Raw genomic sequence first — 27,659 nt, 5'->3', positions numbered from 1 at the left:
ATGAATTCTCGGTATTTGGCACAGCTGTGTCACACTGCTATTGGGGACATTCTCCGGGAACATGCATAATTTTCCTGAACCCAATTTTAAATGTTAAAGCAGAAGATCTAGGGTATGATGACATTAACTGACCTGCAAATTTCTGCCTATAATAGAGCTAAGTTGGGCAAAATATGTAAAATTTCAGCCAGATCACAGGAAACGTGTACAGGAGTAAAAATGACCACATAAATATAATATTCGGCAATCAGAATTACATTTGTAAATTAACCATGATTCTAAGCTTATACATAGAGGCATGTTGTCATTAAATATTTCAATGGTTTATTAGAAAATAAAACTCCCAGTTAACTGGAGTGGAATTTCCAGCCTTTGCCCAAACTCTTCTTTCCCTACATCACCATGATTCCTGGGTGTGCTGAGTTAGCTTGATGTAGCTACCCACTCACCTTTCCTTGCTCTTATAAATATTCTAAAGATGACAGGGAATTTACTCAAAAAATAAATAAATAAAAATAGAACTACTATATGATCCAGCAATCCCAATTCTGGGTATTTATCCAAAAGAATTTAAACCAGGATCCCAAAGAGATATTAACACCCCCATGTTCACTGCAGCACTATTCACAACAGCCAAGATGTGGAAACAACCTAAAGGTCCACCAACAATAAAGAAAATGTGGACTATTATTCAGCCTTTACAAAATAGGAAATTCTGCAATATGTGACAACATGAACGACTCTTCAGGACATTATGCTAAGTTAAATAAGCTAGTCACAGAAGAAAAAATATTGCATAATTCTATTAATAAGAAGTGTCTAAGAGTCAAATACCTGCAATCAAAGGGTGGAAGAGTAGTTGCCAGAGGCTGGGGGAGGGGGAAGTGTGTAGTTGCTAATCAATGAGCATAGTTTTAGTTAAGTGGGAAGAATACATTCTAGAGATCTGGTGTATAGCATTGTATCTGTAGTTAACAATACTAAGTTGTACAGTTAAAATTTTGTTCAGAGAGGAATTTTCATGCTGAGTGTTATTATCATAATAAAATAACTTTTTTAAAAAAAGGAATAAAAGTGGCAAAGAATATGAGACAATTTATGGAAGAATAAACCTGAGTGGCCAATGTACATAATGTGATAGTCAACCACATTTGTGGTTGATCATGGAACAATCATGGAACAATCAATTTTTATGGAACAATCAACTTTCAATGATGAAATCTTTTTTTAAACAAGAGGGTAATTTTTTGAAAGGATAAAACAGAAAAAAACATGATGGCGTCTTCGGTAAATTTTAGCTTAAAGACTTCATAGTTGTTATGAAATGAAGGTATGTGTCAAGCATATTAAGGTTAATTTTTTTTTTAAGTCATCCTCTAACCAGTGTCATTTATTACCTACTTTCACTGGGCCCTAGATTTGAAGACAGAAACAGGAACAGTCTGAAAAATAGTGCATGGTAAGGAGATATTATTCATTTCTGTATTCTCAGCACCTAGCCTGCTCTTTCATACAAGTAGATGCTCAAATTATGTTGAAAAAATATGTATCTGACAACATCTCTGAGCGAAGATTTGATTTTGTTTTTAAGATTTTACCGCATTATTCTTCTTTATTTCAGAAGCCCAGAGTGTTGCTTTTAACAAAAGCACAATTTTATGTTAGACTTTTCTAGAAGCACGTACATGTTTAGGATAGACATACTTAACTGTGGAATACCACAGGCAGGGAAGAAATATAACCTTTTTATTTCTTCTTCTTCTTTTTATTTATTTTTTTAATCAATGCAGTTACTCTAGAATGAAATCCATGTAAGTCAATGCTGGACTTTCAATTAAGACTTGGACCACAGCAATAACCACACATGGAATTGTAGAGAGAAATAGAAAACATTCCATTAAATGTGTGGGAGGCAGATGGGGTACTGTGATCACAACCTCTGAATCTAGCCACCAGGCCAGCAGTAACCAGCTCTGAGACTGGGAAGTCACTTACTATCACTGATCCTCAGTTTACTCTTCTTGAAAATGGGTATGTCACCTATCTCTTAAGATTAAATGGAACAGCAAGTGGTGAAGGAATTTCAATTGTCAAACTGTTATGAATTTCAATTTGTCAAATAAATTTTGGCCTCACTATTATTTATTAGGATCTTTGTGGTTATTATATGAGAAAAATTAACCAGCTTCCCAAACATCACATAAAGCTGTAGAACTATAGTTTTCTGTGCCTTGGACTGCTGAAAGTCTCCATCTCACAGGTAATACGAAGCCATCGGGACTGTATACTAGTGCCTTTGTTACAATTAAGAGAAGTAATTACTCTACTCTTTGTTTTTGAATCAACGTGCTTTAGAAAAGGAGTCAAGTAAACCCAGTCTTTCTTACTACTCCCCTAGGACAAAGGAAGTAAATGGATTTTGTAAGCCAGCCATTCTTTCTAAAGAGACTGCTCCCTATTTCAAAGGAGCTATTTTCTAGTGATGTGTAAAGTAAGATAAGAGCCATTTAGGAGTAGCGTGAAAATCAACAGGCCATAAACCATTGAAAAATAAAATGTTATTGCCAAGGTAAATACTGCAGCCCACAAATGACTGACCACAATTCTTGACTAGGACAAGGTCTAATCAAGCAGCAGAAAGCTTACTTTTCACCTGCATTTCAAATAACCAACTACTGAAGCAGAGACATGCCCGAGGGCAGAGACTATTAGCTATTTCTAGTTGCTCCAAGGAGGGAACAGTGATGCAATGAAAAGCAGGGAGCAGGGCAAGGAGATGGAAAGTCCAGCGCGCCAGACAGAGTCCAACCCCCGAGGCATGCACACAGCCAGCCAGGCCTGCCCTCGGCCTGGCCTGCAGAGCTAACCTGGCAAAGCGCTGTGCTGCTGGCATGACCTTGATCCCAGCTTGCTCTAGCCTTCTGCGCTTTTGGATTTCAGCAGCATCCTTTTCTTCAGACTTGGGAGCTGGTACTACTGCAGCTCCCTCTGGAGGAGGCTGCTCCTTACCACTGCCAGTGGGTAATTCTAACCCACCATCAGAAGGCTTCCCATCAGGATCCATGTGGCCAGCTGGTTCCTCCTCTTCACAAGGAGACCCCGCTTCACTTCCCTCTTCCTCTATTGTTTCGGGATAGCTAGTGAGTTGGACAATATGGTTTACCAAGCTAACAGACTGGCCCGGGGAGCAGACCACATGCCATCTTCTGGTCATTCTGGTACTATTTTCCACTTAAAAAAAAAGTCATAGCATGCAGTATGATCCCGGCAATGTGACCAAAGTTAAATGTAGCCCTTTGTTAATTAATACAAGGCATGATAATCTCAACATGGATTAAGAGCTTTTTCAAAATTGATATTGAAAGGCAAAAACCTTTCTGCTGGAGTGGTGAATTTTATGTTTTGTTCAATAATTAAAACTTTTAATAAAATGCTTGTTCAATGGGAAATCATCAATAATAAAGGAAGACTATTAGAAAGAACCATGCAATGATCAGGGTGGTTTTGCTGAAAGTATTAGACTGGAGTGTAAGTTTCTTTTATTGGACTATAAGGTTCTCGAAGGCAGGGACTCTATCTTATTTACTATTGGGTCCCCAATTCCTAAAAGACAGCACCTAGTAGGTAGTAGATGCTCAGTAAATATTCATTGAATAAGTGAAAGAAGAAAAACAGAATCAGAGATTAGGAAAAAGGAAAAACACTGTTTCTTTAAAGAGAGGAGCAATCCAATGTCCCTTCCTTTGAGTAGGAGTTTCTACATATGATTCTGAAGCATGTTCCATGTATCCCTTATATATTTGAGCTTGTACCTAGATAACCATGCATCTCAATAAAAAATGTCTTTTTGCATAAAGACAAGTCTTTCTGCACCTAATCTAACAGGAGTAGGAGTCAGGCAGTGTCCATAGAAGGCTGTGGACAACAAATCTGTCCTCAATATTCTGTCAACGAGACCAGTTTTTTTAAAAATCTGCTTGTTAGACAAGCATTTGTTGAATATCTACTGTGTGCTAGGCACTGTTCTAGATGCCTTCAAGAAGCTTCTAGTCTATCATCACAATCTCTCTCCAAAGATCTGTCCCGCCCACTCCATCTGCTACATCCCAGTTCAGAAACAGTTACTTGAGCTAATCTGTGCCCAGGAGCTGTAGATCCTCCACCACTGTGTTCCCGCCAGGACAGAGCCGCGCAGCTCGGGCCTTACCTGAAGGGCCTCTCCCCACCCAGGGGGGAGGTGGCGGTGCTCCAGCTCTTCCGATATTCCTCTCGCTCTGCTTTCTTCTTTCTCAGAGGAGCGGGCACATAGGCCGTCTGATTGCTTTTGTTCGGGAGGTACTGGTTAAAAGGCACTGCTGATTTCGGCTCACCATGAGAAGTCCGCCTGGCAGACATGTCATCCTTCTTCACATCAGGCAGCTTCCGATGTGGCAAGTCAGATTCAGAGTCACTTCCTCTCCCTGCAGAAGAGAGGCCGGGTGCTGAGCAGTGTGTGGGGCTAGCAGAAAAGCGCCCGAAGGCGAGTGTGCAGTCTTAGGGGTGCGGTTACATCTGTGGGCTCTGGGGGTTCCTCCCTTCAGTTATTCACTTAACAAATCTAAAGTATCAGTCTAAATTAGCCTACTCTAGGAAAAGCTCTCAGCTCCACTCAGGACAAAAGCCCTTCAAATTAAAAAGAAAGAGAGGTAAAGAAACAACTCACAGATACAGAGAACAGACTGACAGGGGACATGAGGTAGGGGGTTTGGGTGAAAAAGGCGATGCGATTAAACAAAAAAAAAAGCCCCCAAAACTCATAGGCACAGACAACAGTATGGTGGTGACCAGAGGGAAAGGAGAGTGGGGTGAGGTAGAAGAGGGTACAGGGGGGATAAACAGTGAGGGACCAAGGCTTGACTTTGGGTGGTGAACACACAATACAATATGAAGACGTATTACACAATTATGCACTTGAAATGTATATAATTTTATTAACCAATGCCACCCCAATCAATTTTTAAATTTAAATAATTATTGAAAATAAAAAGAATAGAGGTAAGTTAAGCCTAGCTGTACCTGAGAATTACAATTAGCAACATGCGTGCAATAGCACACTCTGCCTGCCCAGATTCTGCAACCCTCAAAAGAAAAAAAAGTAAATTAACCAATGGAATTTTTATTGAGCACCTGTTGTTCCATGTCTCACACTGTGCTAGATATTCTGACAAACAAAAATTATAAAGCATTTGTCTTTGAGGCATCTTTAACCAACCCATGAAACACCTGGAGACTATTAGTTACAATGTAGGAAAAATAGGAATTCAGAAAAGTGGCCGATTTGGATTATAACCAAGGGTTTGCCTTCCAGGAAATGGTTTGAGTTATGATAAATGCATATTCCTCTATATCAGAGCCCTTCCCTGTGAACCCTGTGGCCTGATCATCTATTTTCTTTTGCACATTTTAACTTCTATCTTGTATTTTGAGGACACGGCTTTTTATTATTTACAGTACTTATTACCATGTCTTTGCACAAAATGGGCGTCCTCAAATTAAATGAATTGGTTTGGCTTCAACAACGTTTTAGACAAGGTGAAGGAATTCAATGTTGCCAACATCAGTCTTTTTGCGGAGGCGGGGGCGGGGGCGGGGGGGAATTGCCCCCATAATTAATTATATTGTATCCTTGTTCCCTTAATCTCATATCGCTAGGTTTCTAACATCCATAGAGTGGAGCTGTCATTAAAACAAACACTACTGTTGGTTGATAACTGCCATTCTCATGCCAGGTGAAAACTCTTAAGCAATGAGAGCTTTAAGAGGCTATTCAACTCCTAATAGAAAATTACCTGTTTACACTTGTGAAGAGAACCTTAAACCAAGAGTCAAAGAGATGGGGCGGCCTAGCACGGTGGGTAGTGTGTACAGCGTGTCAGTCAGATCCACTTCCCGTTGTGCTCTGCCCCTAAGGAGCTATGAGACTCTGCATTTGTTACTATACTAACCTGAGCCTCCGTTTCCCAACTGGTAAAGTGAAGCTAACCGTACCATCTACTTCAGAGGGCTGTTGGGAGGATCAAATACATGTAGAACTATTGGTACAGTTTGTGGCCCACAGCACAGGCTTAATAAATGCTGATGGCTCGTTATGTCCTAATAGTTCTGGATCTGTCAATGCTGAGCTGTGGGCTCCTAGGCTTGTCTCTAATACACTATAAAAGTTAGCCCTGGCTGGTATGGCTTAATGGGTTGAGCGCTGGCCCGTGAACTAGAAGGTCACCAGTTTGATTCCTGGTCGGGGCACATGCCTGGGTTGCAGGCCAGGTCCCCAGCCGGGGGCATGCAACAGGCAACCAACGGATGTTTCTCTTACACATTGATGTTTCTCTCCTTCTTTTTCCCTCCCTTCCCTTCTCTCTGAAAAACAAATTCAAAAATCTTAAAAAAAAAAAAAAAGACTGTGAAAGTTAAAAGCATTGACCATAAACAAGTTGTTCATTGTTGCAGATAACATATTCAGTTTATGAATTATTCATGCCGCTTGCTTTCAGTCTTCTGAAGCTCTGACTGGTTCATTACTTGTTAGTTTTTAATTTGTAACTTAGTTCCCTTCCCATCCTGTATTTTATCAAATACTGTTTATCTGTCTCAGTGTCATAATAAAATGTCTAGAGTCCTGTGAATCTCTTTGTAAAGGAGTACCTTGCCAAGCTCTTATATTTGTTTCCCTATTTATTATTATCCCAACTTTATAAAGGTGGAAACGGAGGTTCAGAGAGGCCAAGAGAGCCCTCTTCCTAATGCTGGTTCATACCAGGCGGGGACTCTGACGTTTCCAGACTCCCAGCCCAAAGTTTCTTCCATCGGGACATGCTTCTCTTGGGAAAACATCCCTTGCTTAAAGCATCTGACTCGGGGAAGCACTGCGCTTTGCTGAATAAATGAATGAAAGAAAATGATACTTCAATCAACTATGAAGGCTTAGTAATAGGTTAGAATTGTCTCAATTCTAAAACCCTATAGTTTATGAACCTTATGTACAAATCTAAAAAATATATATTATCTGTAATCTACTGAGTGAAAGTCTCAAAATAGGTTGTTTAACATATAAACAGATCACCCTTTTCATTTATTAAAATTTTTAAAAAATTTTTTATCAAAGTCTGATCCTTCTTTTCCACGGGCCTATACTTCTCTCCTTTACAGAAAATAGGGGGTCTTTCTTTTGTTTGCACACCTTTGCCATATGCACCCCCAACTCTCTGCTTTTTAATCTTCTTCTAGCACTTTAATTTCTCTCATTTCTTATTTCTCTCCCATAAGGTAAGAGTATTCATTGAACAAAATGCATCGTATTTATAAAATACGGTGTTAATTTTAAAGGTACCTGGGTGGAAGTTTTTGCATATCCTCCTCCATGAAGCTCACTGAGCGGCCTCGGAGGCAAGCTTACGAAGGCAAGGGAGGAGCTGGCACCTATCTAGCAGGACAGGTTGGCTGAATTGCCCTTGGGGACTCACAGCATCCCTACCAGGTAGCTCTGGTGTCCAGTCCATAAAATCATGGCAGCTCTACTGAGTGTGGCTCTTGATTGTCCCTATCGAATGGGTCAGGGGGCCTTAATAATAATAAAACAAAAGCTCTCCATATTGACTCAATATGGAGTTGGAGAATTTTATAGTTAGACTTTCCCTAATTGATTATGAGTCCTAGGAAATAAATTTGCAAGACTTAAAAAAATTTCTTCTAACTTTGAAAGTTTATTAGATCTAGCAATCTTCTTGATTAGCCTCACTTAAAAAATACCATAAACTCTAAGGAAATATATAGCATCTACTTGGATAAAATTATACTAATTTTTTTTTAGGCACATAAAAATGTGTTTCTTTTCTTTAAAAACCTCATTACGTCTTGATTAGTTTACAAGAACATAAGCCTGAAGGTATCAGGCTGATTGGTGAAACTTGTGTGTAAGATGCTCTTTCATGAACAGTGTTTTGTGAAGCTCAATTTCATGTGTCTTTAGATGGAAAAAAAATTTATAAAAAGACTCTAACTTATCAATCTTAATTGTTGCAAACTAAATTGTGCCTCTGCACAACTACAATACTAGTAACCACCATCTCAAATCTGTTCAAGATGTGGCTCATTTTAAACTCTGAACCCCGGGAAGCTGGTGACAGAACAAATAAAGGAGCTACATTACCAATTATAAAGAACCAAGATGAGGAAAAATAATAATTTTTTTAAACAATCATAATAATATGGGTAAAATAGTGAAGCTAAGGTAGGTTTTGTGAAAGTAAATCTACCTGTTAGAATTATGTTAAAGCTCAATTAGATCATGCACTTGGTACTGTAACTTCTAAAACTGTGGGTGGTACTTGAGGTCATATGAAATTTTAGAAATGTTCTTCAAGCACCTGACAATGCACCACGGAATTCTTTAGGAGTCAAACACTATGTGGCCCTGAGGCTAATCTATTTGTTGGGAAGTTTAAGTACTAAACAAAAGCATTCGTTCAGACATTCTAGAATTTAAAAAATCTATTAGGCAAACAAAGAAGTGTGGGTAAATTAAGCTTAAGAGTATAAGATTTGGACTCACAGTTCTAGAGGCTAATGTTACACTACTTACTGGTAGTAATTTTTGTCTCTTTCCAATGTTAGAATGGTTACTTTATCTCTCTAAGTTTCATCTGGAAAATACGGATAAGAAGGAGTATCTTACAGCCCCGTGGGGGGACTAAATGAGATATGTGAGTAGCTCACGATCTACGCTGAGGACTAACTGAGATACTAGCTGTCAGGCAATTAACTCAGAACCTAGGCACATTAAATACCCCATATTTTAGTAGCATAGAATTTTACAGTTGAAAGGCATCTTTTAGCTATAAAAGATAATTTTCATCTTGGAGACTAGGCTTAAGTCTCTAGAAATATTAGCGTCAAGAGATACCTTGAAAAATACAAACAAAAAATTCCTCATCAGCCTTACTGTCTTTCTGCAAGTTTATGCATGCAGAGCCAAGCCATAGCCCCTTCTAAAGAGTAAAAAAGTGCAAGATACTAAGGTAAACAGCTTCTGGATAATATGCATCAAATTGATATCAGGTTGCATGACCATACATTATTATAAAGAAAAATGATCTTTCCTTACAGGTAATATGAAATCCTCAGGACTTAAATCAAACCCAGCCTCAGAACAGGCAGTCCGGGTTGTGTCCTGTCCGTTAATGGCCACCTGTATCGCTCTTGTCAACAGTTGGGCATCATACCTATCAAACACCGTCCCAGATGTGACAATTAAAGTTTCACAATTCCGGGCTTCAGAACTCTCCTCAGTGTGCACAGTGCATTTCCAGTTTGCTGGAAGTCAATCCATTTTCACTTGCACAGTGTGGTACTCACTCAAACATTTCCCTTCCTCATACCCGGAGGGTATAAACCTTCAGCACACTTTATGAGCTAATGGTCTGCACAGCGTCTTGATTCACTGAGACCCAGGGAGAAATGATGTCACACATTTTCCAACAGAAGATATGCTCACTGAGGCAATGTTCAAACAAACTGCCAGCAAAGCCAACCAAAATTCTAAGGACGGTGAAAAACAACATTAAAAGACTTTTATTCTACCAGTTTAGAGTTACCAGGTTCCGCCTTCCCAGCGCCAGCCCTTCTGCTGGTCACAAGGCAGCCCTTGTTTCATTCTAAGCCTGTGTTTCATTCTAAGATGTGCAGTTTATTAAGGCTCCAACCTACCATCGCTGCTTCCCCTGAGGACTACATCTGGCGAAGGTGTCTGCCGGGAACGGGAGCCAAAGGAATCCAGGCTGTCGAAGGAATCATCTCTGCCGTGGCGAGGGGGAGACAGGGAGTCACTGCGCTCAGAATCCCAGCAGTCGATGTAACCACTGTCTCGGATACTACGTTTAGGACTCTCGATGTCATCAGTCTCCTGTCCAAAAAGAAAATAAAATTACAGACATTACGGCAACAGACGTTGAGCCTTCAATCCCCGGAAAATCAGCCTTCCGTGGTCTCCAAACAATCCTGTGTCTAGCACCAGTATGGACAGGTTATAGCAATCAGTTAGCAAATGGCTTATCATCTACAAGCCAACATTTCATTCTCCAACCCTTCCCTGCTGCAACTTTCCCAATCAGAAAATCACACACTTTCAGGGGAAAAAAAAAGTCCCCATGAACTCCTGCTCCACAGTCTTCAAAAAAAAAAGAAAAAAGGAAGAATAAAAGATCGTCTAGTGTGGGTTCACAAGAATACAGTGATAAATGAAAACAACAAAAAAAAAAGAAAACTAAAACCTTAACCTTGACCCGTCTTTCGGAATCCATAACTGCATGTCTGTTCTGGGACAGAGCCCCGAGCTTAGCGGTGCAACTGCTCCTGTTTATGCGATCTGGCAAATGCACCCAGCATTTGTTGTTGCAACAGAATCAGATCCGTAAAATCCTGGAGCAGCGGGCTTCCATCTCCTGCTACCTTGAAGGGAAATTCCTGCTCTGAAAGGGAGCTGTCTTTCTGAGGCAAAAAGTTAAAAAAAAAAAAAAAAGCAATGAAAAATATGCAAAAGCTTTTCCTGATGCCTCAGAAGAATCCAGGCATGCTCTCGCTCTCAGCCAGCTCCTGGCGCTGGGGGAGCTGAAAGCACTTGTGGCTGACCCACATGTTCAGAGCAGCGAGAACAATGGCTGCCTTTGACAGCCTGTGATTATAAATTCTTTTCAGCGCAAGCAGCACATACTAAAACACTGAAATTCCAGCAGGAGAAAGGTCAGTCAAAGCCATCCTCACCCTCGTATTATAATAAAAGCCTTGTTCCCGCCAGTGTCTTAGCATTAATTACAATAGTCCAGGCTGACGAAAACAAAAATAACTCTGGTCACTCAAAGATAAACCTCAATTTAATCTCCCCCAGACGGCTGCTTAAAATTGGGGTTGTGGATGATATTGTTCTCGTCTGCAGAGACTGGAATGTCACACTGTGGATTTCCTGGGATGCTCAGGAAAGTCCCTTCCACATTCCCAATGGGAAGAAAAAAAAATTCTCCATTGTCGAGATTTTGGAACCTGTCTATCTATACTGGCCAATAAGTCCAAGGGAGGCAATCAATGCCTTTGTAGAAAGCGCCTTTGCCAGCTGCTTCTATCAACTGTATCCTGGTCCTGTGACACAATCCCCAGTGGGAGGCACTTGGAGGGGACGGAGTGGCTGTAATTCACAAGGCACACACAGGTTTTGCCTCAAGAGAAGGGAATGGGAGAGAGGAGAAGGGCAGGGTTGAGAGGAGCCCCCGCAGCCTCCACACTGAGGACCTGAGTCGTGGCCCCGAAGAATAGGTTGTCAAATGGCCTGGGTGAGTGGAGCCCATACAACTCTCCAGAGGAAGGCAGGAATTCCAGCTATGGAAATTAAGGTAGTTGACTTGTAGGTCAAAAGTTAACCAGGACTTAAACAAAAGCTCAGCCTGGAAAAAGAACTCAAGACTAACTTTTTTAGTATGGATCTAAATTGGATACGGTTTCATATTTCATTTCTCCAGAAAGGCAAATAATTATCTTGGATTATTTATCCACAGATTGTAAGCCAACTGCTTAAAAATGAATATCATTTTTATTGAACACTTACTATATGTCTGAGGCTATGCTTGATGCTTTTTATACGTTTTATTATTTAATCCTTACACCTTCCCATGCCAGTGATGTGGTTAGCATGGTCTCCATTTTTCAAAAGAGAAAAGTAAGAATCAGACAGAAGTAGTAACCTGGACACAGTAAGCACCAACGCTGCACAGTAAAGCCACACAGTAAGCACCAACGCTCCGATCCCAACGCGGGTGCCTGCCTTTAGATCCCAAGGTGAAACCTAACAGCATTCGATCAGCTCTGCTGTAGTTGCAGCCGCCCCCATCAGCACCATCACTGCTTCCAATGACTAGAGTCTGCCCCCTTACTCTGTGGATGAGGGTAGCCTGGATAACATCCCTTCACAGTGTTCAAAAAAAAGAAAAAAGGAAGAATAAAAGATCGTCTAGTGTGGGTTCATAAGAATACAGTGATAAATGAAAACAACAAAAAAAAGAAAACTAAAACCTTAACCTTGACCCGTCTTTCGGAATCCATAACTGCATGTCTGTTCTGGGACAGAGCCCCGAGCTTAGCGGTGCAACTGCTCCTGTTTATGCGATCTGGCCATTAATGGCAAAAAAAATGCCATTTATGCCCCGAGCACCAAACTACAAATACTGCTAAAGAGAGGCAGTTAGGGGCAGGTTAGAGCAGGTGAACAGCACATCTTGGAAGCCCAGGTGACTGGGTGTAAATCCTGGCTCTGCCCCTTGTCAGCCGTATGACCTTAGCCAAGTTATGCTACCTTGCCCACAATCAGTTTTGTCATCTGTAAAATGGAGCAAATAATAACATCTATTTCACAGAATTGCTGGGAGGGTTAAGTGTTACTAGATGGAAAACATTCAGAAAAATGCCTGACCTATGGTGAGTATTCAAAATGTGCTAGCTATGGTTATAATTACTACTGGGTATTCATCTGTGTATGTAAATAGCAATATATAAATCACACAAAATTTGTAAATGCAGTTAAAAACACAACCACGTGTGTTTTAGTGTATAGTTACATACACATTGAAAACTCTTCTTTCTTTGTCTTCATTTATATCCCATATATACATGCTTTGGCCTAATTTCCCAAAAGGGAGAGCAGACACTCAGGTAGCTGTGACACTAGTTACATCTAGAAATGACAAATTTTACAAATTGCTTGGGGGCAGCAACACAAAGCTGAATTTTGAAGAAAATAGTATCAAAAAGGTTCTCCAAAAGGCCCAAATGTTTCCCCCACTCATACTCTACAAGCCATAGGAGAAGAGAGAGGAAGACAAAGTCAACATGGTTCTTGGAACTTCAGCTCTTTCTCACAGCTAGCTATGGAAAGAAAAACAGAAAGGCCATTCTGTTCATGACTGCATAGAAAGCCAAGAATAAAACCTTGGATCAAGTGAGAGCTGAAAGCTGAATGGTATGGCCAGTTTGAAAAGTGAAAACCAGGCCACCCATGGCCATCCTTGGCCATGCTGGTCCCATGGAAACTTGGAGTGAAGCAAGAGGCTGGTTCTTCAGCCAGAAATAAAGATGTAGACACAGCTAGATGGACAATTGTATGGATTCTATCAAGTCACCTACAGTTAAGTTTTGCAGAGAGAGTGGAAGACATAAAGCAACACAATGGTACTTTTTAAATTCTTCTTTCTTAGGGTCTATTTATGTCATTTCTGTTTTCACCTAGAAGCCCAGCTTCTACAGAGAGCACTCCAGGGAAGAGAGATAAGACTCCAGTCTGATATAAATCCCATTTGTTTATTTTTTTTCTTTTGTTTCCCTTGCTCATGGTGATATATCAGAATAAAAAATACTGCTGCAAGAAATGTCCTAGGTTTTACTGCCTATGTTTTCTTCTAGGATTTTTATGGTTTTTGAGTCTAAAATTTAAGTCTTTAATCCGTTTTGAGTTTATTCTTGCTTATGGTATAAGAAGGTGGTCTAGTTTCATTTTATTGCATGTATCTGTCCAATTTTCCCAACGCCATTTATTGAATAGAATCTCTTTACCCCACGGTATGTTTTTGCCTCCTTTGTCAAATATTGACTGCAGAGGTGTAGGTTTACTTCTGGGTGCTCTATTCTGTTCCATTGATCTATATGTTTGTTTTTATGCCTGTACCATGCTCTTTTAATTACAATAGCCTTGTAGTCTAGTTTGATATAAGGTAGCAAGATTTCTCCAACTTTGTTCTTTCTCAAAAGTTTTTTCACAGAAAAGGAAACTAACAACAAAATGAAAAGACAACCTACTGAATGAGAGAACATATTTGCCAATATATCTGGTAAGAGCTTGATATCTAAAATTTATAAAAAACATGAAACTCAATGCCAAAAAACCCCAAACAATCCAAGTAAGAAGTAGGCAAAGGACCTGAATAGATATTTCTCAAAAAGGACATACAGAATACACATATGAAAAGATGCTCAACATCACTAATAATTAGGTAAATGCAAATTAAAATCACAATGATATTCACCTCTCACCTGTCAGAGTGACTATCATCAATAAATCAATCAACAAGTGTTGGCAAGGATGAGAAAAGGAACCCTTATGCACTGCTGGTGGGAATGCAGATTGGTGCAGACACTGTGGAAAACAGTATGGAATTTCCTCAAAAAATTAAAAATGGAACTGCCTTATGACTCAGAAATTCTACTTCTGGGAATTTATCAAAACAAACCAAAACAAAACACCCCGAAACACTAATTTGAAAGACTGTATGTGCCCCTAAGTTCACTGCAGCGCTATTTACAATAGGCAAGACTTGGAAGCAGCCCAAGTGTCCATCAGTAAATGAATGGATAAAAAAGCTGTGGCACATTTACATAATGGAATACTACTTGGTCATAAAAAAGGAAATCTTATCTTTTGCAATAGCATGGATGGACCTGGAGATTATTATGCTAAGTAAAATAAGCCAGTTAGAGAAAGATAGTACCATATGGTTTAACTTACATGTGAAATCTAATGAAAAAATAGAAAGAGACTCATAGATATAAGAGAACAGGCTGACAGTTGTCAGAGGGGAAGGGGGTTGGGGGATGGGTAAAAAGGCTAAAGGACTAATCAAAGGAAAATAACAGACACAGACAACAGTATAGTGATTACAAGAGGGAAATGGGGCTAGAGAGGAATTAGAAGAAGGTAAAGAGGGGATAAATGGTGATAGAAGGAGAACTGACTTGGGTAGGTGAACACACAATGCAATATACAGATGATGTATTATAGAATTGTATACCTGAAACCCATACAATCTTATTAACCAATGTCACCCCAATAAATTCAGTAAAAAAGACTCCAATCTGTCCACGGTGGTAATTGCTGGTTGTTCCAGTAAAAGTGTGTAAATGAATGGGGTGAGAACAACCAGCTTCCATGACATTTTTGAATTATTTCACTCATCTGTCCTCTTCTCATTCCCTTTTGTCAGAGATAATGAGAACCAGCGAGTGTTGGTGGATGACTTTTGGTATCTGAGAAACTCCAGATGGCCTCTGCTTTACCACCCAACATTTTCTTCTTCCATTGTGATTTATAAGGTGGCTCAGTACTATTCTGGAAGGTTTCCAGGTTCTACTTTTCCAGGCTGATGACTCATCTCCACCCACCACACTCTGGATGAGGAAGCTATATATTCCATGGGTACTTACTGAGCATCAAATATGCGCCAGGCACTGTCCTAGTGGTGGGAACACAACATTCTATAAAATTGATAAATACCTCATTCTCATGGACCTTATGTTCTAGTTAGGAAGACAAAATATAAACAGACAAAAAGATAAATGAACACAATTTGGGTGGTAAGTATCAATGAAAAATAAGGCAGGTTAAAGGAAGAGAAGTTGATGGTGGTTGCGATGTTGGGCCAAGGTCTGGGCTTCTCCATCATGCTCCCTCCCTTTATCCCCTTGTCCTGGTTAACAATCCTCACTCCCTGAAACAGTGGCGGCTTAGGCCAATCATGGCACCCCTTGCCCCTGGCCACACTGGCTAGTTCAGAAAGAGGACCCATACTGGGTCAGAGTATACCACTAGGAATTTTACAGCTGGGACGAGGGGGAAGAATTCCCTGCCTTTCTGGGCAAGTAGCTAGAAGCAGGTCATCCTGGGGATGCTGCTGGCAACATTCCCTGATGTGAGGGAATGTTTGCCTATTGGAGGAGAGAACGACTTCAAGGAGAGAGAGAGAGAAATGAGGGAAAGAGAGAAGAACCTAGACTGCTGACTTTCTAATTCCAGTCTCTGAGATCCCAAAGGCCATCTTGTTCCCCTGGTTCTACCTTCAATCTCTATTCTCATAGTCATTCCCCTTTGTTCAGTTCAGGAGTCCCCTCCTATGGAAGACTTCCTCTGACATACCCAGGCTCAGTGAAAGGCCGCTGTCACTATGCCTTCAGAGACCTATTTTGGATATAGGAACAGCAAACTACTATGAGTTCCTACTATGGACCGGGCACTTACACTAAGGACTCTACATGTGCCACTTGTGTTACGGAACTTAACAAGTTGCACCGTAGTCAACAATTTTTATGCACATTTCTCCCAATAGAAAAAATGAACCTAAAAAAATTCTGGCTAGTCTCTTTTGTGAAAGAAAAAATTTTGACTTCAAATTTATTTCAGCCTGTATATGTGCTGAAGAGATGACTATGGTCTTTCCATATCTGTTCTCCACTCCTTTTCCAGTGAAAATACCCAGTTTTGGGCTGAAATTAAATCTCCTTTTCCCAGGTCTTTTCTTACAGCTAGCTATGGATGTGTGAGCAGGTTTATCAGGTTGACAGAATGTGAGCAGAAGCGTAGTGTATGACTTGCGGAAAGTGTGTTTAAAGGGAGGACGTAGGCCCTTCTCCTCCTCATCCCTCCTCTCTCCTGACTCAGATGTGGACACGGGGGCTAAAGCTCACACAGTCATCTTGAACCAGCGGGCGGGGAGCTCTGTGGGTTGAGGGTGATGGAGCAAAAGCACAGACGGAGCCTGGTCATGTCCAGACCTCATGTACAATATGTGACTTCAAAATAAAATTCTATCTTATTGAAGCCACTGTTTGACTTTTTTCTGCATTTTACAGCTGTACCCAATCCTAATTGAGAAAATGAAATAATATGTATTCCAGATTAACTCCTATTTCCAGGTATTGGATAGACCTGTAAAGTTCAGGTGAGTTACTCTCTGCTTTATATAGAAATATGGGACTGCCACAGCCTGCCATTTTAGTTGTCATGTTTTGTCCATGGATAACTACACTCCCATGTCCTGTGATGTTATTTATAGTCATTAAAAAAGGGAACAGCTGTTCACAATAGCAGGCCATTTCAAGGCAGCTGAAATAACCAATTGTCTCAACAGAAAGCAAAGCTAAGAAAGTTGGAGAAACCACTGTTCTGATAGTAGAGGAGCTGGACTAGTGGTAAGAAATGCCAATAACAAGAATAAATCAGATTCCAGGAGAATCCCGCAGGGGAACTGTGAGGCAGAGCTTTTAAATATGCGGTTGAAAAGAAATCACCCATCTATCATTATTCAAGTCTAAATTTAATATATACAAAAAGTTTAGATTTCATAAATCCAGGCTGGACCTGTACCGATTCGTACTTTCTCTAACAAGAGTTAGATGAAAAATTAAAGGATAAATAAGAGTCAAGAGACACTAAGAAACAATGTATTGTGCCTAAAGGACTGGGTATGTGGGTATGTTTTTTTAAAATAACTTAGGTCTAAAACTTTGTTGACATGTATTATGACCAACATGAAAACTTTGTCCTTTTACAAAAATGTGAGCCAGACTGGCTCAAGGCAAATGAGAAGAACAGTGAGAGCTATTAGCTTTAATTCAAGGGGGAAAAAGACTAAATTATTAGAAAGTTGGAGCAAATTCTTGCTTTCAGTACTGAAAGAAAAATTTTAGAGGAAGGAATGTCTCTCAATGAGGTCTCATTAGTGCATTTAGTTAGCATGTTAGAGAAAAAGAAGAGTGAGGCCTTAACTGATTCGTGCCACAATGTGGGCCTTATCCAAAACCCAGGAATGCTCTTGATTACAAATGAGCCTTACCTATTCACTGAGGCTGGCTGGGTGGGGCTTTTCTCGAGTAATACTATATCCTAGGACTTTGAATGAGTTAATCTATACTTCTGAACTTTAAAAAGGAACACACAGGCAAGCGCACATAAAATGCCCCACTGTTTCCTTGACAAATCCTACCGTAGGTCTTTCCCACAATCAAATAAACAAAACTTTAAACATTGTACAAAAATGTTGTTCAAAATTTCCAGCCCATTCAAATACAATAGCCATGAAAGGCACATCTTGGAAGAGAATGTGTCTACTTATCAGAGCCTGTCCAGGGCGGATGCCCAGGCAAGAAGCTGGCTGACGTTACCTCACCCACACCAGAGCCCTGACGGGTAAGCAAAATGACCTTTAGGACAAAAGTGCAGAACAAGTCTTCATTTTTGTATAATGCTGTATTGTTTAATTCAGGCATTATTCCCCCCAAGAAAACAAGCACTGAGCTCTTTGGCACACAAAGCCATATACTGATGGATTGAATGTGCTCATTTGGAATTACAGTTGGATGAGCTCAGATCCCTCATTCTCCAAAGGGTATAAAAGTTCAGGTGAGTGCAGAAAACATGAGGCAAAGATGTCATTGGTAAGGACGTCACTGGGAAGACAAGGGGTCGTTTCCTTCAGTGCATGACCTCTTTGGCCCAATTGATTCCACCGTGCAGAGCTGGAATGACCTTAAAAACAAGCCAGTGGGTTGCTTTCTCACCTTGTCGAAACTTCATGGGATAAAAAAAGAAAAGCCAAGTTACCTTTCTCATCTGAGCCAGCAAGCCTTCAAACTCCTTCAAGTTCAGCGTCGTTCCACTGTAGGATGCACAGCTATTCGCTGCCTTTCCCAGCCAGTAAATGGTAACTAATACCTGTGAAACAAAACCATGCACAAGAGCGGGGGGATTTTCTCTCAAGAATCACTTTTAAACTAAGGAATCAATAATGTCCCACTAACAGGGAAGCAGTAAGGTGAGAACGTGCAACGTTGATTTACGAAAACCATCACCCATGAGGTATCTATTACATGTAAAATCATTCTAATAAGAACCCAATGCTGTATCAGTCAACACAATCATGATTCAGTAGTTAAAGTAAGACCCCCGTGGTAAGAAGAGTTCATCTATAAGACAGCAAGAAGAAAATAAATAAATCCTCTACAATTATTTTTGTATAATGAAATAGTCAAATATTCAAAATTAGGAAGCAGAATTTTTCATTTTGCTTTGGAGTCTTTACCTAGACGAGTAGTGACTAGGTTGGCAATTCCCGTGGAGGGAGGTGCTTTCACAGGCCTACACTTGCTACTTGTGGGCACAGAGGTCCGGCTAAGACCAACGGCAAAAATCCCAGCAAAGTGATACAAGTTCATTAGTGGCTTCCAGCCCAAGACCAACACAACATATCTAAGTAAAGTCAGAAGAAAGCAATGCGATGAAGAATAGGATGTGCAGATATCTAGTGTGGGGGTACAGGTGAACTCTCATTAATCTGAGAAGAGAATTACTGAGCCTGGACAAGTTTACTGCCAATTAAACTATCATAACAGTCAGAGACATTTAACATGTTTAAGAATGTCTATGAATATTCAGGGGTCTGAAGCCACAGCCCTAAGATATTTTGTTCTGTCTTTCCAAAGAAACTCTTCACAAAAGCAAATGCTCTTCACACCAACGTTCCCATAAAACCCAGCAGGGGTTGGCTGAAGATGAGTCCCTAACACTGAATTATTGGGATCTTGAAGCTTATGGAAAAGCCAAAACTATTATTTTATTTTATTTTCACATATGGTTTTATTGCTTCAGCCAGGATGGGAAGTACTTACTGCACCTCTCTTCACTTGCTAGGCCAGACAGTGCTTCGGAACATGTCATGTGGACCTGGGGTCAGATGACAACAGGCCCAAAATACGGTTACGTGCCATCGATGCTTTGATATGATTTGGTTTTCTACCTCTGTGGGAAAATTTTACTTCAGGAAGCCTTCTAAACTTCCAGAAAGTCTTTTTGTTTTTTATTTTTTAACTGATTGCTCACAAATAAATTTCCAAAGAACAGACAACTGCAAATGTCAGGACATTAACTAGGACCATAAAATAGCTGATGTGTGCTAAGGGAGTAGGAGGCTCTCCTGCAAGGTGTCATCAGAGAAAGGAAAACACAGCAGTGTTCAGTTTTAGATGGTAGTTCCTGATTTGTTTAAAATTGTGTGATGAAAAATGGCATATTGCCCTAGTTTTGTAGAAGAAGAAAAAGAAGGTAAGAATGAGGCTGGCAATCAAATATAATAGCACCCTAGACATTAAAAAGAGGGGGATGTCACAGCTATTTTTCTATTTTATATGCAGAAGGTTATTTCTTACATCCCTCTATTTAATCTTTAAATAAAAGTGTGGCAATCTGCTTGCCTTTTGAAAATAAGATCTAACTCCAGAAAGTTGCTTTTGGGAAGTACAAATAAAAACTCAAAAGATTAATAGGGAAAAAAAGTACAGACCCATGACAGTCAACACTATTCATATTGTGCTGATCTTTCCCTAAAACAATTTGTTCAACTGCTTAATTTAATAATCCCAAATGTGCCTACCAACAGGAAGAAACTAATATCAGTACTGAGAAATCACTTTGTGTTTAAGAAACTGAATCAAAAACAAGGCCCAGGCTTTTATTTGTTTATTTCTGGATTGAGAACATATTAATTAAAGAGACCTCCCCCAATCTACCATTTTTATTTCTATTATAGTCATTAATTATTCTTTCAGAGACACATATACTAATTTTCCAGGACTCTTTCTAGCAAGGCATACGAAAGGTATTGAATGTCCGGACAAAATTTTACACTTGAACCATCAAAGTCAAAAGGAATAAGTTTGGAAAGTAAAGTTAAAAACACTTACATTTTTCAGCTTCCTACTATAATCAATGCTCCTAATTAAGGAAAAGGAAAAAAAATATGATCAGAACAGCAGTTTCTTGACTCTGATCTTCCCTTAAACACCTCTAAGATGTACTTGAAGTTAACTAATATAATGAAACCAGGAAAATACAATATATTTAAGGCTTATGATTATTATTTCAGGTACTAAGTAAAATTATTTAGACAACAGAAGGTAGGCTTAACGGTCCATGGTGTCCCATGAAAAGACGAACGTTTCATAACATCTGGAAAATGAAGAATTCCATTTAAACCCCAGGCTGTTTATGTTTGTATTCTCAAAGTTTAACTGTTAAAATAAAATTCTCCCTTAATTATAAACCACTGTCAAATGAAAATCTGACTGCACTTTCAAATATTTTTCATACAAGTACTTTATTTTTATATATATATCTCCTCACCCGAGGAGATTTTTTTCATTGCTTTAGAGAAAGGAAGGGAGACAGAGAGAGAAAAAGAGAGACAGAGACAGAAAGAGACAGAGAGAAAGACACACACATCAATGTGAGAGAAACAATGATTGGTTGCCTTCTCATACACACCCAGACCTGGGACTGAACCCATAACCTGCGCCAACTGACAGGGAAATGAACCCTCGAACCTTTGGCTATGGGATGATGCTCTGACCAACTGATCCACACCAGCCAGGACTTCATACACATACTTTTAACATAGGTCTAAAACCTTAATTAAATAAACCTGAAAAGATATGTGTAAGAGGAAATACTATCCAAATATTTGTCCTTTTCTGCTAGGGACACAAATTTGTGTTCAGGATTAGCTACCAGCAAGAAAATATGCATGCTATGTTTAAATATACACATGTGCCTTCTTAAATATACACAAATATTTATTCTCAAACTATAAACGAATAAGCTAATTGGTGGTACTTTCTAAATATTCATACAGTGAAATATAAAAATTTCTCCAAAATTATTCCCAAGTTCCTTTAACATGTCAACAAATAGACATTAGGAAAAATAGATTGTGTGTGTGTGTGTGTGTGTGTGTGTGTGTGTGTGTGTGTTCACAATAACTTCAGGTGGGGAGGCAAGAGGGAGAACTTAAACTACTGTATAAGCCAGTTAAGAATTCCTTTGAGTTTCTAGACTCCAGCTACTTCCTCACTGCATATTCTGACCCTAAATTACGTATTAATGAATAGGTGCACAATTTAAAGTCAACTGAAGTCTGAAGAAGAGAAAACAATGTAGTACATACTAAGATAAATCCACTGGTCCAATTTGGATTTGATTAAGAGAATGTTTTCATGAAACATTCCTTTTAACAGAAAAAAATGATCTGTCATTAGATATTTGCTAGGATTTTTAAAAAAAATTTAACAAAAACAGATAAAAACAAAAAGCCTATAAAAGATTCAAATTTTTTTTTATAAAAAACAAGTTCAGAACAGAGCACACAAAACTTTTTTCTGCACTGACAATAAAAGTTCATTGATTAAACCTGTGACCCAGTTCTGTAAAATCACATTTGGCACACAGTAGGAGCTCACAAAATATCTGCTGAATGACTTCCACGCAGCCATCGATTATGTGAAAATGCTTCCACATTTTTCAGAGAGACACTCAGGAGCAATGCAAAGCCTTTGTCCGTTTTCATCCAATTGTTCCGATCCCCTGGAATGATACTCGCCGCACGCCCTCTGGACTCTGCTTTCATTCCCCATCGAGGTTGTCTGGGCTCCATTACAGGCAGAGCTCACTAAATTACACGTGTCGTAATCATTTGCAGGCTTTTCCTTTTATTTTTTTCGCTTTAGTCTGCTCAAGTTACTTCTCAAAAAAAATGTAAGAAAAATTACCTAGAATGAAAGCTAAACTAACAAGTGTTTTTTAAAAAACAATTTCAGAAAAGCATCAAGATTTTCTCTGTGGGATCTACCCCTGTAACTTATTGCTTATGGTAGTAATTGGCGTCAGTGGGGTGTCCCCCAACTCTACTAATGTTCTGCTCAACTCTCAGAGGAAAAAGCGGAGACATACAGCAGTTCCACTTTAACCTACAAGAGCTACAAAGCCTACGTATGGTGCAAATGTCCTATGTATTGTGCCAAATTAACCAGCACCATTTACAGAAATACTATAAGCTGAAAGCTCATCTGTGCCCCACTCTCATTAAAATTAGAGACAATTTTCTAAGTACTGTAATAAATTTATGGCATAATTTTAACATAAAATTATTTATGTTCTAAATATTCCTACAGTGAAATAAAATTTTTTCTCCATAACTCTCCCAAGTTCTACATCCTCCCATGCTTGTGGACTGGCCCTCCCCCTACATTTCACCCTGCTTGGTACCCTCCTACCACACTGACTACTTTTCTTTTTAAATATCAAGTTGGTTTCTCTTCCCCAGATTTTCTGTATGTTCTTCCTTTGCACTCCGTGCCTTATGCATGGCTGGCTCTTGCTTCCCATTCATGACTCAGCCCTCAGCTGAAATTCTGCTTCTTCAGAGAGGTTACTCTTGATCACCTCTGGACGGGTTACTACCTTCTTTTTGTTCAGTTTTATTGAACTACATGGACATATAACATTGTATAAGTTTAAGGTCTACAGCATAATGATTTGATATATCCATTAGTGTGATAATCACTGTCTTTCACATTGTCTATGTTTTCTTCTCAGCACTTAACCACTTCCTACGATTTCTTTTTTATTTACTTAGTTATTTCTCATTTGTCGACACTGGGTATGAATTCCATGTGAGCAGGAGGCACTGGCTTTCTTGACTGTTCTGGTTCCCTGGTCCTGGAAAGTGTCTGACGTAGACTGGCTGTTCAGTCAATATTTGTTGAATGAACGAAAGAAAAATGATAGTGTCACAGGGGAAGATGACAGAAAAGTATTGCCTCAAGAAAATATTATTGCTTAAGTGAAGGAAAAATTAAAAAGGGAAGAAACTGAGGAGAAGAAATGCAAAAGGGAAGACAAAAAAAAAACAAGATAAAAAAGGGAAGGGAAGCACAGGGAAGAGGAGGAGATGAGAAAAAGAAGCAGAAGGGAATGGTAAAGGACAGAAAAGACTAGGAGGAGGCGAAGACGGGACAGTAACTGAGAAGTGACAGTGTCTGTGTGCCACTGGTCTGTGGCATTTTCCCCTTCCGGTTGTTTTCTATGCCTTTGAATTAAAGTCTCTTTTTTTCAGAAATTGGTTGTGAATCATCTCAGATCTGCACTGAGCAAATTTTAGCTAGAATTTGGGTGACACACCTAAAAAGATACAGATGGAAGGCTAGACCCCCGACTTCCTGATACCCAGTTTTTTTGTAGATAAGCAAGAAAGGCACTAAGAGTTCTGAGTTTCTAAAAGCAACTTCAGCGTTCTCCTGGCTTAGAAACATATTGATTTAAAGCAGCTTTAAAAAGTGAGTAAATATGTCAAAGTGAACTTTCCCCCACCTCCCAAGCAATGTATGTATGACTAATTATTACGTTGCATAGTTACCAGTTACTATTGTTTCTGGTCACTTGCCACCAGGTGAGAAACTACAATGAGAGATGAGGCAGAACCTGAAACTTCCTAAAATAAACAAAATTTATGGAGGCTGGGTACAATAATAAATGGAGCATGTGATGACAAAAATGAGGTTTATGGTGGTTTCCATATTCAAATATCATAATTTTTATTCTGTTATTTTTGCCCTTAACCAACATTTTTTCATGAGAAATATTAAAGAATGGCACATTAACAACAGAGAAGTAATTTTATATAATCAATCATGCCTGGCTCTCTCATTTCCAGGCACAAATCATAAAATACAATATAAACTCCTAACTTGATTTCATTCAGTAGTTCCCACTTTCCCCATCACTTAAAAAAAAATCAATACTGTCAAATAATATAAAATTAACAGCTCTGATTTTTGGCTTCTCTCCCTTTTCTGTTTTTCTACAATAAAATAACCCAAAATTAATCAAAAGAAATGTAGGCAATTCACAGACCCTGTCCATGTAATTAAGCTTATTATTAAGGTATATTCAGGCTAAATACTGTTTGACTAAAGTGAAAATGTTTTATATGCAATGTGTAGAGTGCAAAGGACTTCTAAACTACAGAAAACTTATCCCCACCGTCTCGTGAGAACTTTTTTCTCATTACTCCAGCCACGATGTACTTCTTTGCAGAGAAGCACACTGCCTTTTCTTTTGCTTTGACACTCTTTCCCTGGAATTCTTTGGCCCCAAACATGGCTCATTGAGTAGATACAGTCAACAATAGCCAAATGGCCTATGATCCATCTTCAAAGAACTTGATCATTGACACATAGGAGAAAACAGTTACAAATGTAAATGAAGAAGAGATTTCTCCATAATCTATTGCTCTCTTTGCATAATAAACAGAGTTCAGATCTGTTTACCAAGTTTGCAGTCTTCCAAGAGCCTATTCAAATGCCCAAATGGAGCCAATAAAAGCTTTTTGTCTAACACACACAGATTCTGTGCATATTTCTTACTTGCCTCTCCCTCCTTTAAGTTTCACCTAACATTTTTCTCCTTCTCTTTAACATTCTAACTCTATAGGAGTGGTGTTTACATGTCAAAAAATTCTATTTGATCAGAATGAAAGCTATACATAGAGGGGAGGTCAATATGTCTTGTTTTGAAAGTTTGATTTTTTACCGTCACATTTTTATTTTATTAGGCATGCCCAAGTGTCTGCCTCTTATACCTTAAAACACCATCACAAAACTGCAAATCAAACCATAAATGGGCTTCTCTTAAAAATAAGTCGTGCGCCACTTACTTGAGTGTTACTCTGTTGGATGTATCCTGTAGGTCGCTAGGGTCAAAAAGTTGAGATTCTTTAAGGCCGAGCTCTTTACAACCTCTCAAGAATAAGATGATGTTGTCCTGGAAGGAAGAAAAGAAATCGGAGTCTGTATTATTTTATATTACCTTTGTGAACCAGCCCCTTCTCTTTCATGGTCCAAATTACTAGAAGGATATCCGTTATTAAGGCAGCAAGAGTCAGGTCTAAATCATGGTTTGTTGAACTGGAAAAGGCATACTTTGTTAGGATATTCTGGAATAAAGATGCTTCAAACTTCCAAACCCACAGCCATGCCGAATTCATTCTTTTTCTTTACCTTAACACGCTGTTGTAAAATTGCAAGTAAAATATTGAAAAGCCGACTTAGCATCTTTTGGGGGAACAATACTCCCAAACCAGATATTCCCCATTGTAAACTTCTGTCCATGTCTTATTGTCTACAATCGGGTTCAAAATTTATATAAAAAATTGGTTTTACTACTCGAGTGTTCATCTTCAATAAGTGTTTTTAAAATTGATCATCTAAAATACATTCATTATCAATGGGTTTTCACTGATAATACCTTTTTGTGGACAAAACACTGAATTAAATGGGAAAAAAAATCTAGATTTAATTGGGCAGGGAAAGAGGAGCAAGGAAAGCTTTTGAAAATAATGCAAAAGACCCTCCTCACAGTGCAAATTTCTTCTAGCAGGTATAAATATACTTTGAACTGGCAGAGTAGCAGGCACAATGGCCAGTTAGGGAGGGTTCTGGTCGTCATCTGTAGGAAGTCATTAAAAATAAACAAATAGCTCTGGAAGGGACTGCAATTGTGGGCCATCCCCTGGAACTCTGGGGTATTGGCAGCAGTTCAGCAGTTACAAGTCTCTGTTCTTTTCTTAAAAGACTTCTGACGAGCTAGCTGGCCCCACCAGTTGGGGAAAGTGACAGGGGAGGAATGATAAAAGTTGGCTCCAGAAGCCACATCAATATGAATCCACCTGAATACTGTACGAAAGATGCTATAAAAATCTGAAATGATGGTGGCGGTTACTGAATCATGTACCCACCTGAATGCCATTCAAGAAAGCAAACAGAAAGCAGAGTTCTTCCCAATAATCCAGTGCATAGGTGAGGTTGTAAGATGACCCCCAAGAATCCCACCCCCTGGTGTGTACATCCTGTATAAACGTCTCCCTTTGAGTGCCTGTAGAGCCATGACCGTGAGGGGAGAGCATTCTCTGATCACGTTACTCATCAGCTGGCTTTCAGTTAATCAAAAGAAAGATGATCTGATTGGGTCTGACCTAACCAGGGAAGCTCTTAAACCAGGTAAAGTCAGCGTTCTTGGTGGCCATGATTTCTAAGGCTGTAAGGAGATGCATTCTGTCAACAGCCACATGAGCTTGGAAGAGGCTTGGATGAAGCTCAAATAGGACCTCAGCCCCCTCCAACACCAGGATTTCAGCCCTGTGAGGTCCTGAGCAAAGAAGCATGTCCATCCTTCTGACTGCAGAAACCAAGATAATAAATGGGTGTTGATTTAAAATGGGTGCTACTTATAGTAGTTTTCTATGCAGAAATAAAAAACAAACAAACAACACCCAGGCTCAAAACAACATAGACAATATCAATAAACTAACATTTAACATCTATCTCGTCCTCTTTATATGCTAAGCATTCTTCCAAGAGCTCTACATCTATTAACTATTTAACCTCTGCACAACCTAGCGAGGTAGGTACTACTTTCATCCTCATTTACAGATGAGCAGGCTGAGGCACAGAACGATTAGGCACCTTGTCCAAGGTCACACAGCCAGCAAGGATGAGGGTGCAAAACAAGGTGCCATAGATGAATAGCTCGAGCATCAAATCTGAGGTCAGTACCAAAGGAAGATGATGCTGTGGAGTCCGGGGCTGCTCACCCAGGGCCTTGAAGGCCATGGAAGGCAGGCTGGGAAAGTCACAGAGTAGCTGTGACCTGAAAATGAATGCCCAGAGCTGCAGCAGAAGATGACTGTGGGTAGGCCTATGGGGTGGTAGAAAGGGTGAAGGAAGGACTTAAGAGGAAGAAGACAGGAGACGGGGAAGCCAATGAGATACTACAATCTCACTCCCTTCCCCAGCATAGCCCTTCTCAGAATGTGTTCTTTCCTGTGTCCCTGGGATTTTTTCAGCAGGCAAGATGTGCCATCATTCACAAGACCTGTGTAGTTCACAAGGCCTCTTGTAGATGGACAATGAGCTGGTCATAGTGTGACGTCATC

At 39.6% G+C, this 27,659-nt stretch overlaps 1 protein-coding gene across 18 annotated transcripts in view; it reads right to left on the bottom strand.

Moving 5' to 3' along the window:
- Nucleotides 1-27,659, bottom strand: part of LIMCH1 (LIM and calponin homology domains 1) — a 311,063-nt gene that overhangs the window by 71,244 nt on the left and 212,160 nt on the right. For 8 of the 18 annotated variants that reach the window (XM_054582121.1, XM_054582104.1, XM_054582106.1 and 5 more), the window contains exons 4-9: nucleotides 25,383-25,489; nucleotides 20,578-20,608; nucleotides 18,443-18,553; nucleotides 9,742-9,937; nucleotides 4,208-4,460; nucleotides 2,868-3,137 (exon numbers count right to left, since the gene is read on the bottom strand). In XM_054582121.1, coding sequence (XP_054438096.1) covers nucleotides 2,868-3,137; nucleotides 4,208-4,460; nucleotides 9,742-9,937; nucleotides 18,443-18,553; nucleotides 20,578-20,608; nucleotides 25,383-25,489 — 968 coding nt within the window. Of the gene's footprint in view, nucleotides 1-2,867; nucleotides 3,138-4,207; nucleotides 4,461-9,741; nucleotides 9,938-10,310; nucleotides 10,654-18,442; nucleotides 18,554-20,577; nucleotides 20,609-25,382; nucleotides 25,490-27,659 lie in introns of those variants that run through there. The other 10 variants (XM_054582113.1, XM_054582115.1, XM_054582112.1 and 7 more) reach the window with 3 other exon arrangements.

This window comes from Pteronotus mesoamericanus, unplaced genomic scaffold (assembly GCF_021234165.1).
Source record: "Pteronotus mesoamericanus isolate MK-2021 breed Mesoamerican mustached bat unplaced genomic scaffold, CSHL_Meso_final contig_68, whole genome shotgun sequence".
NCBI classification, from domain to species: Eukaryota; Metazoa; Chordata; class Mammalia; order Chiroptera; family Mormoopidae; genus Pteronotus; species Pteronotus mesoamericanus.
The sequence above is the reverse complement of the archived record's forward strand: the minus strand, read 5'-3'. Positions and strand labels throughout refer to the sequence as shown.